Raw genomic sequence first — 13944 nt, 5'->3', positions numbered from 1 at the left:
TGTCCCACTGAAGAAACTTCCCCATTTATTTCCAAAATCCTTCTTCTGAATTTCCTGTTGTCTTGAACCTGCCATGCGTTTGCCGTCTTTACCCATCCCCTGGTCCCTGAAATTCCAAACCCTTGCTCCTCACGCTTTCCTCTCACCTAGCGTTCATTAAAGCTCAGGTCCTGTCTTCGTCTCCCCCAGGTCAGAGGGTCACAGCCTTTCCTCAGAGACTGAGGCTGGCACATGAGCTACCTCAGTGGGAAGAAATTATTTTTCTGCTCTTCAGTTTTCAAACCTCAAATTATTCTTAGACAATGCTGGCTCCCTGTCTCCTCTGACAGAACAGTCCAACTCATGTTTATTTGCAGAACAGGTGTCTGAAAGACTGCCATATTTTTCTTTCTTTTTTTTGCAGTTGTTGTCGTTGTTTTAGCTGGCCCAGGCCGGGTTCGAACCCACCAGCCTGTGGGGGTATGTGGCTGGTGCCCTACCCACTTAGTGATGGATGCCACTGCCATATTTTTCAATTCATGATGCATGTCAGTTTTTTCCAACAGTTACTTACCTTTACAAATTTTTCCAAGTTTTTTTTTTTTTTTTTTGTGGTGTTTGATTATTTGAATTCAACAAAGGGAATATTTTGGCCAGGCACAGTGGCTCATATCTGTAATCTTAGCACTTGGGGAGGCTGAGACAGGAGGATTGCTTGAGGTCATGAGTTTGAGACCAGCCTGAGCAAGAGTGAGACCCCCCCATCTCTACTAAAAATAGAAAATAATTAGCTGGGTTTTCTGGGGGCTGCCTGTAGTCCCAGCTACTTTGGAGGCTGAGGCAGGAGGATCACTTGAGCCCAAGATTTTAAGGTTGCTGTGATCTGTGGTGACGCCACTATACTCTGGCCTGGGTGACAGTGCAAGATCCTTTTTCATAAAAATAAAAAAGGAAGGGGGAATATTTGGGGGGTATCTTATCACTCTTTTATAATATCAAAATAGATTATTTATATACATGTATTGCAAATAAAATTTCCTTTTGGGAGAGGAAAAACATGTTTTTAAAGTATCAAAATACTGACTAAGGAACAGAATTTGGGGGAAATAGAGGAGAATAGAGAAGAAAAGAAGGAAATAATTGGTAAAATATCTAATAACTTTTGAAAAGATCTAATCTTTATTTATAAAGCCATAAATGTGGTTAGTGTTTGTGGTCCCTTTATATACACTTTACTTTCAACACTTCCACACTGTTGTCTGTCCTTCGGGTAGCATGAGTCAGATGGTGATTATAACTTTATTTCTTAATCTAACCATAGAGATATATTTATTGTCTGAGACATAAATTACAGCTATAGCATCTCATATTTTATTTGTCAGAAAACCCCCAGTACTTTAAAATTTTAAAACTTTAGAATGGTTAAACTGGGGAGTTACTAATCAAATATATTACTCAGGAATTATTATTAATTCTTATCTGTTAATTTATTTCAACTTAGATTTTATAACATCTTTCAGTAGAATATTTCCTTTCTAATTCACCCTGAATTCTTATCTTGGAATCAGGAATCTTTTCCAGGATATGTGTTCATTTCTGGTGCTTAAGCCAGCTTGATGTCCCAAAACCTTTTTTAAGTAATTTTCCTGTGGTTGCAGTCTTTAAGTGACAGAGAATCCTTATTTTTCTACTTTTTGCAGTTAGCAAAGAGACATTTAGTTTTCCTTCCTAACGTTATAGAGCCTTGCACTCTTCTGTTCTTCCTGCAGGTAACAAAAGAGAAAAGAAAAATAGAGAAAATACTTAATGATCAGATTGCTAGCTCTCAAGATGACGGTGACATTCTACTTTCTTTTTTTTTTTTTATTAAATCATAACTATATACATTGAAGGATTTATGGGGTACAATGTGCTGATTTTATATACATTTTGAAATGTTTACATCAAACTGGTCAACATAGCCTTCACCTCACTTACTTAATTATTGTGTTAAGACATTCATACTCTGAGCTTTGCCTGTGGCTCAGTGAGTGGGGCGCGAGCCCCATATCCCGAGGGTGGTAGGTTTAAACCCAGCCCTGGCCAAACTGCAACAACAACAACAAAGAGACATTTATACTCTACACTTCATAGATTTGACATGTACCCTTGCAATGTGCACCATAGGTGTGGTTCCATCATTTATCCTCCCTCCATCCCCCCTCCCCTCCCTTTTCCCTCCTCTTTCCTCCTTCATCTTGGGCTATAGTTGTGTTTTCTCTTACATATAAAAGTACATGATTATAAATTGGTTTCATAATAGTACTGAGTACATTGAATACTTTTTCTTCCATTCTTGAGATACTTTACTAAGAAGAATATATTCCAGTTCCATGCATGTGAACACAAAAAGAGGTAAAGTCCCCATCTTTTTAAAGGCTGCATAATATTCCCTGGTGTACATAGACCACAATTGATTAATCTGTTCATGGGTCGATGGGCACTTCTGCCCCTACATTGGAGGCCACAGACTGATGGTCTGCGAGCCCGAGAGCCTGAAGAGCTGCGTCATTTGATCTGCACACTATTGGCCTGCATGGTGTTTGTAAGAAATTAAATCAAAATCTGTTGCCACATTTCATCAGGAGAGTTCCTGTGAAAATTTCCAGCTTCTCTTGTCAATTGAGACATCTGGCCACCCACCCTCCTGCCTACCCTGGTCCCATGGGTCCTAGAGAGGGCAGCATGCCTCCCCCTCAACCTCCTCCTGCCCACCTGTCCCTCCTGTCTCCTCCCTTCTGCCTCCTCCCTCCCGACTTCCAACTATTGTTTCTGTTAAAGCCAAGAAATAGTTTTATATCTCATGTCTCTGTTATAAATAGGAAATAAAGCATCAAGGGGACTGCTGTTTGAGATAATGGCTCATTTGACTTATTTTTCTTGCTTGCTGGCCTCTATAATCTGTTCACTAGAAAAGGAACCCTCTGCCAAGCCCCAGTCCAGCTACTACCGTCTAGTGTAATTGGATCACTCTTTCCAAGCCTGTTTTTGGGAATTCCCTGATGAGGACATAGCAACCAGAAATATTTGTATCTCCCTTTGAGAAGTTCTGTGAGTGGCCTCATTGAAGGCTGGCATTCTCCCTACAAAGAGAGATATTTACCAGAATTTAAGCGAGGTGTCTGAATGTTGATACGAAGTTGTTTTGTGCTTACCAGTGGAGAATTTTGCTTTCATACTTCTTGTTTGTAATCTTCCTTGCATATCTCCTCACTTAGCATACATGATTTCTCAGCCAGCTAGGGAATGTTTCCAAACTCAGATGCCCACAGGACAGGGAGGGAACTTAAAACCCAGGGCAGAGACTGTGCTTAAAAGGCAAAGATACTGATTTGGTCAATACAGTATTGGTCACATTGATTAAGTTTCAGATGTCTTGCCATAAAAAATGATGAGTAAACGAGGTGATTAGTTTGATTTAATCTTTCCACATTGTCTGCATATATCAAAACATCAATCACAGTGTGCCCCACAAATATATATAATTATGATTTGTCAATTAAAAATAATGTTGTAAAAAAAGACAGCAATAGTGATTGTTATTTGGCTTTGTGTTTTGAGGAAAATAGGGAAAACAGTGGTGACTTGGAGGGTGGGCCCCCTTTCTCCAGGGCTTGGTACCTTCCATCACCTCTCCATTCCAGGGAGGGTGTGTAGTTCCCTGGGTAATTGTTTTCTCAGCATTCCCACGATATCCCCAGGGCTCTATCTGTCTCACATCTCTCCTCTTTTTCTTCTATTTTTTATCAGGTGGCAGCAGACTTCCAAGTCTTCAGGTTTGTCCAGCAGCTTACAGCCTGCGGGTGCCAAAGCTGATGCCCTCAGGGAAGAAATGGAGGAGGCTGCCAACAGAGTGGAGATTTGCAGGGTACCTGCCCTCTTTGCTCCTCTCCACTGGGACAGACTGGGGAGCCCTCAGGGATTTCCTTTCTGTTCACTGGAGTTCTCCTTAAACTCTTATTACTGAGTCTCTAGTTGAACTAAATGTCCCCACACTTATGTGCTAGCATCTCCGAGGACAGTGCAAGATGAACCCAAAGAGAAGAGGCTCTGAGGGCGACCTAGCCAGGAAGGCAGCATTAGACTCTCACTGGTGCTCCTGCATGGTAGGCAAAGGGAGGATGACCTTTGTTTCTATGTGAAGCTTTTGTAAATTATCTGCGTGCCAAAGAAAAAATTCTAGGCCAGGCTGGCCAGTTGAGAATTTAGAGCATGGATAAACCCTGACTCACTATTGAGATTAAATTTTTCCTTTTCTGAAGTTTGCCTTTTGATATTTCCTGAGTCACTTTATCAGTCCCACGCTTCCTGCAAGACATTTATCTAGAAAGTTGAAATGCTAGCTGTGGAGATAGTCACAGAAAAGAAAACTTCCCTTTTATTAAGAGACAGTGCATCATTCTCAAAACCGTGTCTCTGTACTTGTGGAATGATATCTTTGGGTATGCTCATTTAAATGTACTTTCCTGACAAAAGTTCTATGGGATTTAATTAGCAATATACCATCCATGGTGCTCTGTGTATATGTACATCTGTTTAAGTGCATATATGTCAGTTTGGGTTTCCAAGGAAACCAGAACTATATTTAGACCCATCAAACAAAAGTACCATGTTTTTGTAACTATTCTAGAAATCTCTTGTTTTAATCACATACTGTTTTAAAGGAGGAAGGCCACTTCACCTGTGGACATCTCTGTTCTCATACCTGTCAAATCCTGTTAACCTGTCCTTTGGCTTATTTTTTTATAGCTGCCGCATGAAGGTGGCTTTGACCTTGCATTCAGGTGACATTCAGAAGCAGGTAGCATTTCCCTCTGGAATTAGAAACATCAAAAGATTTCTTAAAGAATTCCTTATCTCTCAGCCTACAGTACTAGGGAACCAAGCAAAGTAAGACCAATACCTCAGATCCCAGATTCTTTGTAAGGAAAGCTGATTTGTCACTGGATCGTCTGCGTAAATGCAGATATCTGGCTGGGCTGCTATTCCGGAAGTCTTCTCTCCTGTTGATTTCACTGTTGCTGTGTGTGTTCTTAAACCGTCTTCCATAGATCTATGTTCTTTAGTTAAGAATCTTTTAAAAATTCTTTTTCCAATAGACAAGAGAGGATGGTGTTAAAGGGGATGCTGAAGATGAACGTCCCAAGAGTTTGAGGTTGCCGTGAGCTGTGTCACCATAGCACTCTATTGAGGAGTGACATAATGAGACTCTGTCTCAAAAAAAAAAAAAAAAAACAGCCAGATATGTCAGGGCAAAATCTCAATAGCTTCACGTGTCTTTATGCAGCTTCTTCCATCTGCTAACATGCCAAAAAACATGTTCATTTCCTCCTCAGAGGTTACAAAAGTCACATATGTTCACCATATTCAGTTAAAAAATACAAAAATCTGTTAAGAAAAACTCCAATATCCCACCCCTTTTCCCCTAGCAATCTCTGTGTGTCTAAACAAGGTGACCAAGTCCCTTTATTAAGATGTTGTTGTGGCTGGGCAGTGTCTCACACCTGTAGATTCCCTGAGCTCAGGAGTTCAAGACCAACTAGAGCAAAAGTGAGGCCCCATCTCTAAAACATAGCCAAGCACTGTGGCTGGTAGTCCCAGCTACTTGTGAGGCTGAGGTAGGAAGCTCTCTTGAGCCCAAGAGTTTGAGGTTGTTGTGAGCTATGATGCCACAGCATTCTACCCAGGGTGACATAGTGAGACTTTGTCTCAAAAAAAATAAAAAGATGGTGTTGTGACAGTGCCCCATCACATGCTAAATTATAAGAATAAGGAAACCGTCTTAGAGCCTGTCATGTACCCTCCATACCATTCTTCATCATCATACAGATGCCGGCCGTCCCCAGGCTACAATGAGATAGGTTCTGTAGGTTCATTTCTTAAGGTGAATTTGTACGTAAATTAGAACAGGTACATTTACCTGTTATCTATAATAGCCTCTGTTCATAAGTGGGAGTTGTACATCAGTGGGGTGTTTGTAAGTCAGGGACTTACTGCAATAGCTTCCATTCATAAATACAAGTCATACGTAAGGTGGTGTTTATAACTCAGGGACTGCCTGCATATATACGTATATACATTATGGCTTATTTAGTTATTTTCTTATTGAGAGGTATTCAGATTGGTCTGTTTCTGTTTTACTTTTTACTATCCCCAAAATGATAAGATATACATCCTTATATGTTTACTCTTAAACCCTGCTAAATTTTTTCTATAGGATTGAGTCCCCAAAATGATATTTTTAGGTCAAAATCCATGCATACATTTTTAACTTTAATAGATATTGATAGTTTATTTCTCTGAAAAGGGAATTATAATTCACATTCCTACCAACAATATATAAAATATGTAAGTTTTCCTTCATCTTTACCTGAAATGCACTTTGTTACCGTTTTCAGTTTTTACTGGTCTAATGAGGAGAGAAAGCTATCTCTGTGTTATTACAACCTTAATTTCTCTGAATGTTGTGGATGATGAGTATATTTTAATGTATTTATTGGACATTGTTCATATACTGGGGGTGTCAAAAAATGTATGCACATTTTAAGAGATATTATAGGAAGTAAGATTGATCTTTCTCCCAAAGTGTATGAATTGCAGGTTAAATGGATGTGTGTAGCACAGTACAGCAACAGTGGCTTCAACTCAGCCTTGAGAAGGAAGACCTAGACAACACTGGTTGAAATGTGTATACATGGGCTCAGTGTCCATACCTCAGTGAGTAGGGCGCCGGCCACATACACCAGGGCTGGCAGGTTTGAACCTGGCCTGGGTCTGCTAAACAACAATGACAACTACAACAAAAAAATAGCCAGGCATTATGGTGAATACCTGTAGTCCCAGGTGCTTGGGAGGCTGAGGCAAGAGAATCGCTTAAGCCCGAGAGTTTGAGGTTGCTATGTTGCTATGAGCTGTGACGCCATGGCACTCTACCAAGAGTGACATAGTGAGACTCTGTCTCAAAACAAGGAAAAAAAATGTGTATACGTTTTTTGGGCACCCTCTGTATTTATATGCATTTTCAGTTTGATGAATTCCTATTCATATTGGCTTTTGGACCAATATTTCTGTTGCTTTTTAAATATTAAGTTATAAACATTCTCTGTATATTAGGGATATTAAACTTTTTTCTGTCTGTTTTGCTGCAGATGCTTGAGCCTGCCATTTGTCTTTTAACTTTGTTTATGTTGATGTTCTACCATTAAAAGTTTAACCATATACAGGGTGGGCATAAATTTCTTGTGCAAAATCTACTTTGTTTTATTAAACTTGAAATGATCATAGTCAGTTTTATACATGATCTTTATGTCTACCCTGTATTTCGTTTTCATGGGAAAGAAATCCTCAATGGCCCACTGGGCATTTCCTACCCAAAGGTTATACCATTTTCCTTCTTTAATTGCGCATATATACCTATTTATAAATTTGTACATCAGACATTTTTATAGATGGCATGAGGTAGAGGGTTTTTTCTTTTTTTCAGATTGGTAGTCAATTATGCCAGCACCATTTATAGCCACCTCTCCCTGAATGAAATCCAACTGTCTATGATTAATTACTCAGATCTACTTCTGGACTCTCTGTCCCATAATGTTTGCCTATTCCTGAAATAGTAGTATACACTTTTTATTTTAAAAGCCCCAAACAAATATAATCTCTAGTAAGATAACCTCCCTCTTTTTGTAGTTACTGTGGCTGGTCTATGACATCTACTTTATTTTATGCACTTTGAAATGATTGTATTCAGTGAGTAAATCCCACATGGTGCTCTAGGCAACCTTCTTTGTGTGATGAGGTCATCTTCTTATGAGTGGTCACTGCTGGTTTTGTTAAAGTTCTCTTCTGACTCTTCTTTTATCTCTACTTTTTTGGTTGCTACCTGCTTTAAGTATCCACCTTGTCTTCCTCTCCCCCACCCCCCTTTCTGGGTTTCCTTGAATGGATTGTTTTTCCTAATCTCTTCATGGGTTTTCTATATTCTCAGCAGGCAAGACAGGTTATGGAAAGTGAGCAAAATGCAAGTTTGTCTCCTGAAAGTTAATGAAATAGCGATCTGATTACTCTTTGTTTAGGCACTGAGAGGACCAAGCAGAGCTCCCCAGATCTTTGGGACCTAGGCAGCACACAGAAAAAAACAAATTAAGGAGAGTTGAGACCTCAGGAATTACATGCTGAGACCTCCAGAGTTACAGGTGCAGACTGCCTGTGTTCCTTCAAGAGCCCATCAAACCTATAGTGATTCTTTCTCCCACCAAAGGACAAGCCTCACCCTTCAGAGCTGGTACCTGCCTTCTCTGTCCCTCCCAAGAGCCTCTATACAAGACCCCCAAACCAGTCCATCCAAGGAAGTGTAAGTAGTTGGTAATTTTTCAATAAGAGGAGAGAAAGTGAAGGACCTGTGAAAAAAGAAGTAACAATAGAAAAGACAGCGGTTGGAAACCTACTCCACTTCAAGATAGCAGTGTCCGTTTTGTTCTGTTTTGTGTAGGAAGGAGAGTGGCCGCAGTCTTGGGATTTTCACTGGAAGGTGATGCTTTCCATTTTCACCTTTCCTTTTTATCTCCCCATATTCCATCACATACATTCTTATCATGACTGCAGCCACACTGCTGTTTTTCCCATTTAGCCTCATCCTCTCTCTACCTCTCTCTCTTTACTTATGTCTCTTCATTTCCATTTTTATTCATTTCCTGTGCATAATCTTTGCGCTTTGAAATTTGAGCTTGAATCTTGGAAAGATGACAACTGGAAGAAGATGTCTAGCTCATCCTTTCCTCCTCATAATCTGACTTAAACATATATTGTCAGATTAAAAGACAACATTAGATCTTTACTTACAACTCTTCTTCTTAAGAATTACTGGCATATCTTGGGAAGTGAATAAGATCCTGGCAGAACCCATGAATACCCTCTTAACCAGAAGGCTGTGGAATGACTAGGGAACACTTACATTACTTGTACTTTCTTCTACCTGGACAGTCCAAGAGATCAAAGGGCAAGCATGGCCACATCCAACAGGAAGCCAGAAGGTGGCTGGGATCTTCTTGGTGTGTCAGGTAGCAATACCAGGAAGGAGGCTGGGCACAGCCAAACCTTTTATCAAAAGAGAGGATGGACCACATTATAAACAAAAACATTTCCTCGCCTGATGGCTTTACCAAACTCAAATAATTTTAATTGTTGTGATTTTTGAAGTTGGCTACAGGTATCCTCTGTGGCAGGACCTCCAAAGGATTCTAAAGTCACTAGACATATCAGAACATAGGTTTGGAGAAGATTCTGTCATAATGGGAAATAGGGGCAAAAAAAGATATGCTTAGCATCTTGAGGTTAAAAAGTAGCCACAAATAGATTGTTTTTCTGTGTTAGAAAACAGTAATAATGTACCCATGAATTAAAACACTTCTAAAAAAGATTTACTGTTGGTAACAATAAATTTCAGATAATATATCTTGGTTAGAGTCAAGGAAATGTGGACTTGAGGCATCAATAGATAATGGTTAGATAAAATCACCAAGTAACATGGAAAGGGTATTGAGTGAGGGTAGAAGGGTTTTTTAAAATCCCTGAGATTTTAAGGCATGGTGGCCCTTTCCTGTAACCCTAGCACCCCGAGAGGCTGAGGCAGAAATATCCCTTGAGCTCAGGAGTTTGAGACCAGCATAATCAAGATGAGACCCTGTCTCTACTAAAAATAGAAGAATTAGCTGGGCCTGGTGGCATTTGCCTGTAGTCCCAGCTAGGTAGGCTGAGGCAGGAGGATTGCTTAAGCTGAAAAGTTTGAAATTGCTATGAGGTATGATAATGCCAGGGTACTCTAACCTGGGCGACAGAGTAGGACTCTGTCTAAAAAAAAAAGAAAAGAAAAGAAAAGACAAAAAGGAAAGAAAAGAAAGAAAAAAAAATAATACAGACTCAAAATTGCTCTTAGTAAAGAACAGAATTGACAAAAAATTGTCAATAATTGCAAAAACTTGAGCCAATAATATAGAGAACTTGAGAATTTCTTAAAGAATGTTAATGCAAGAGTCAAAAGGAATAAAAACAATGAGAGAAAAGATGGCAGACCTTAAAGATACACAATGGAAGCCAATGTACAGATAATAGGTTTGGAAAAGCAAAACAAATCAGAAGAACATAGATAAAACTGGCTTGCATCAGAGATTTCTGACTCAAATTTGTGCTTCTGAAAAACAGGGGTTTTTATGCTTTCCTTTTTTATTTTCCTGTTACTTTTGAAATGATTTTTTAAACTTTTTTAAATTAATAAACTTTGGTTTTTAAAGCCTTTTTAATGTCACAGCAAAATTGGAGAGTTACAAGGAGAGTTCCTAAATACCTCCTGCCCCCACACGTGTGCACAGTCTTCCCACTAGCAATACCCAACACGAAGGTGCAGTTTGTTACAGTTGACAAAACTATATCGACATATCATTATCACCCAAAGTTCCTTGATTATAGTATCATAAAGAATAGTTTCACTGCCCTAAAAGTCCTATGCCTCCACCCATTCATTTCTCCCTTTAAGCCTTGGGAACCACAGATCTTTTTTTTCATACAGTAAAAAAGATTTGACTTTTCAGATTGGCTTCTTTCACTTAGGAATATACATGTAGGTTTCCTTTGAACTTTATTGTGCCTTAAAAACTCATTTCTTTTTAGCTGAATAACATGCCATTCTCTGGATATACCACAGTTTGTCCATTCACCTTCTGAAGGACATCTGTGTTTTGGCCATTATGAACAAAGAGGCTACAGACATCCATGTGAAAGCTTTTGTATGGATGTAAATTTTTCATTTCTTTGGGTATGTAGCAAGGATCATAATTGCTAGATTGTATGGTGAAAGGGTGTTGAGTTTTGTAAGAAATGGCTATACCACTTTCCAAAGTGGCTGTACTATTTTGCATTCTCACCAGCAGCATTTGGTGGGGTCAGTGTTTTGGATTTCGGCCATTGCAGTTAAGGTTCTGATCCGTGTTCGGTCTCTTTGATCTGTATTTTGCATTTTAATATGCTTTGTAATTTTCTATTGGAAGGTGGGCAGTGACATTCTAAATAAAGGGAATAGCAATAACAGATCTTTAGTGATATATTCATAAGGTGTGCAAAAAGGGGAAGTGTCCTGGAGACCTATGACTGAGTGTTGTTCTTTTGGTAAGTCTGTATTCCTGAACCGTGAATTTTACCAGTGCTTCTGGATTTTTATTTTTTCTTTCTTAGGTGGGACAGAGTGGCTACAGAAAAATGGAATTGAGTATTTTCCTTCCCTTACGTTGGTTAGGCAATGAAAAAAGCCCAATAATTTAGACTTTGATACTAATTTCTTTTGAGGGCAGACTGTGTTGAGAATGAGGGAGTGCTCTAGCATATTTCCAAATGGTTACTTTTTTCCCTCCCCCTGCTGTAAGCAAGAGAGGATTTTTGTTACAAATTCACCATGAGAATTTCTAGTAGAGTTTCTGAAGGTAAAAGTGCCTCCCTGCCCCCCGTGACTACATCCTCCTCAGACTTGCCCACACTGCACCTCCGGCAAGTCCTCAGTTACACTGTGGATTGTCCCACCCCATTACTGGTTTCTGCTGCTCTGAGTTGTGATTCGCTGCACCTGCCTGTCTGTCTCCAATTTGGGGGCAGCAGTTTGCTCTGTGTCATCACTGTTCCAACAGATCTAACGACAGTTTATTTTTCAGTTTGTCCAGTTTCTTACTGTTTGTTAGGACAGACTTAAGAATCCAGTATTTATAGGAAAACTATAACCCAATTTTAGCCCAAGAATATGGGGAAAAGGGAGAGGGAGGGGAGAGAAGGGGAGGGGGGAGGATGGGTGGAGGGGGGGTGATTGGTAGGATTACGCCTATGGTTCATCTTATAAGGGTACATGTGAATCTCTCTAAATGTAGAATATAATAAATGTCTGAACACAATACTAAGAAAATGACATGAAGGCTATGTTAAACAGTTGGATGAAAGTATTTCAAATTATATATAGAAACAGCACTCTGTACCCCATGATAGTATTAATGTACTCAGCTATGATTTAATTTAAAAAAATTAAAAAAAATAAAACTCATAAATGAAAAAAAAAGAAACCAGTATTTATACATATCTTGGGGAATTATTTTAACAATAGCATATTTTAAATTCTACCATAAAAGTATGAAATATAGGATAATTATAATGCTGAGGAAATCAATATTGTAAACATTTGAATTTCCCAGAATTAATTTGATTAGTACTGTGGTAACTAGATATAATTGTAATAAATTTTTCAAAAGGTGATAAAGCGTTTCTAAGGTTAATGTGGGAAAATTATTGGAGCTTTGAATTATTGTCTCAAAATATATTACAGAGCTACATAATTAAAATTTAAGTACTATTTCAAACATGTATAGATCACTAGGGGGGAACAAGACATCACAGCCTGATGAAAATTCAAGTATATGAGAAGTTTCATCTGGTAAATATGATATTTCCTATCCATAGAGACAGTCTACTCTATTGATGAATAGTTCTGGGACATTTGGTTAGATCTTTGAGAAAGTTTTTTATGAGTTGGTATCTGAGATGAGTAACAAACTAAATTCCAAGGTTATGTTCTTTATTGAACATATGTATAGATAATTATATTGGCTGAGGAGCCCTAAGCAATTATCAAGGGAGGGGATCATAAAGAGAAAAATTTAATACATATTACTATGTGCAAAAGCTATAGAAAAGTACTATGGATGCTCCCCCCCATAATATTGTAGTGCCCCAGGTGACAAATTCACAGTATTTGATAAAGCCAATGGTCTCCCCAATCTAAATAACACTTAAAAATCTTATAAATAAGAAGGCTGGGCATAGTGGTTCACACCTGTAATCCCAGCACTTTGGGAGCTGAGGCAAGGTGGATTGCTTGCGGCTAGGAGTTCAAGACCAGCTTGAGCAGGATAGCAAGAACTCATCTCTACAAAAAATTAAAAAAAAAAAATTAGCCAAGCATGGTGATACATACCTGTAGTCCCAGGTGCTTAGGAGGATGAGACAGGAAGATTGTTTGAGCCCACAGGAATTTGAGGGTGCAGCGAGCTATAATAATGCCAGTGCACTGTAGCCCAGGCTATAGAGCAAGGCTCTGTCTCAGAAAAAAAGTAGATGACATTTCTTATAGGAAAATGGATGTTCAGTGTTGACAGGAGTTGAAAATGGACAATAAATCCATTGACAATGGACAATAAAAGGAATTGATAGGCCCCTAATGGCCCAATAGATTTATCTTGTTTTTAATGTTTTGAAATTTAACTAGAGGGAATTAAGTAATCAGAATTCATTTAAGTGTAGAATTTATCATCAATAGGATGACTAAACTAGACCACATAATCCAGAGATGGGTGCAAACCTGCATAAACAGATATAAACAGATGTTTATTCAGCTGTTACTATAATACAAAAAACTAGAAGCATAATAGCCAATAATAGAAACAGAGTTCGTCCATATAATAAAGCATCAAGTGGCCATTAGGAAGCACATTTATCTGGGCGTAAATGAGCCACAAAGCAATCTGGGCCCATTTTCTTTTTCTTTCTTTCTTTCTTTTTTTTTTGTAAATAGATCAATTGTACAAAAAACAGAGGATTGGTTAGAATAGACAGACACAAAATGAGCTAGCCTAAGTGTTTATAGTTGTGTTGCTGTGATGAGGCTGCAGGTGAATTTATTCATTTTGTATTTTCCTGAGTGTGGATTAGTTACAAAATCAGAAAACATGATTTTTAAAAATATGTTAAATTTGGCAATTTTTTTTTTTTTTGAGACAGAGCCTCAAGCTGTCCCCCTGGGTAGAGAGCTATGGCATCACAGCTCACAGCAACCTCCAACGCCTGGGCGCAAGCGAGTCTCCTGCTTTCACCTCCCAAGTAGCTGGGACCACAGGCACCCAC

General features: G+C 38.8%; 1 protein-coding gene across 4 annotated transcripts in view; it reads left to right on the top strand.

Annotated features, from left to right (window-relative positions):
- Positions 1–13944, top strand: part of ARHGAP44 (Rho GTPase activating protein 44) — a 199512-nt gene that overhangs the window by 137863 nt on the left and 47705 nt on the right. For all 4 annotated transcript variants that reach the window (XM_012806023.2, XM_012806025.2, XM_003791080.3 and 1 more), the window contains exon 7: positions 3769–3886. In XM_012806023.2, coding sequence (XP_012661477.1) covers positions 3769–3886 — 118 coding nt within the window. The remainder of the gene's footprint in view (positions 1–3768; positions 3887–13944) is intronic.

Source organism: Otolemur garnettii, unplaced genomic scaffold (genome assembly GCF_000181295.1).
Source record: "Otolemur garnettii isolate 467f Iridium unplaced genomic scaffold, OtoGar3 scaffold00046, whole genome shotgun sequence".
Taxonomy (NCBI): Eukaryota; Metazoa; Chordata; class Mammalia; order Primates; family Galagidae; genus Otolemur; species Otolemur garnettii.
This window is presented reverse-complemented; position numbering and strand designations above follow the sequence as displayed.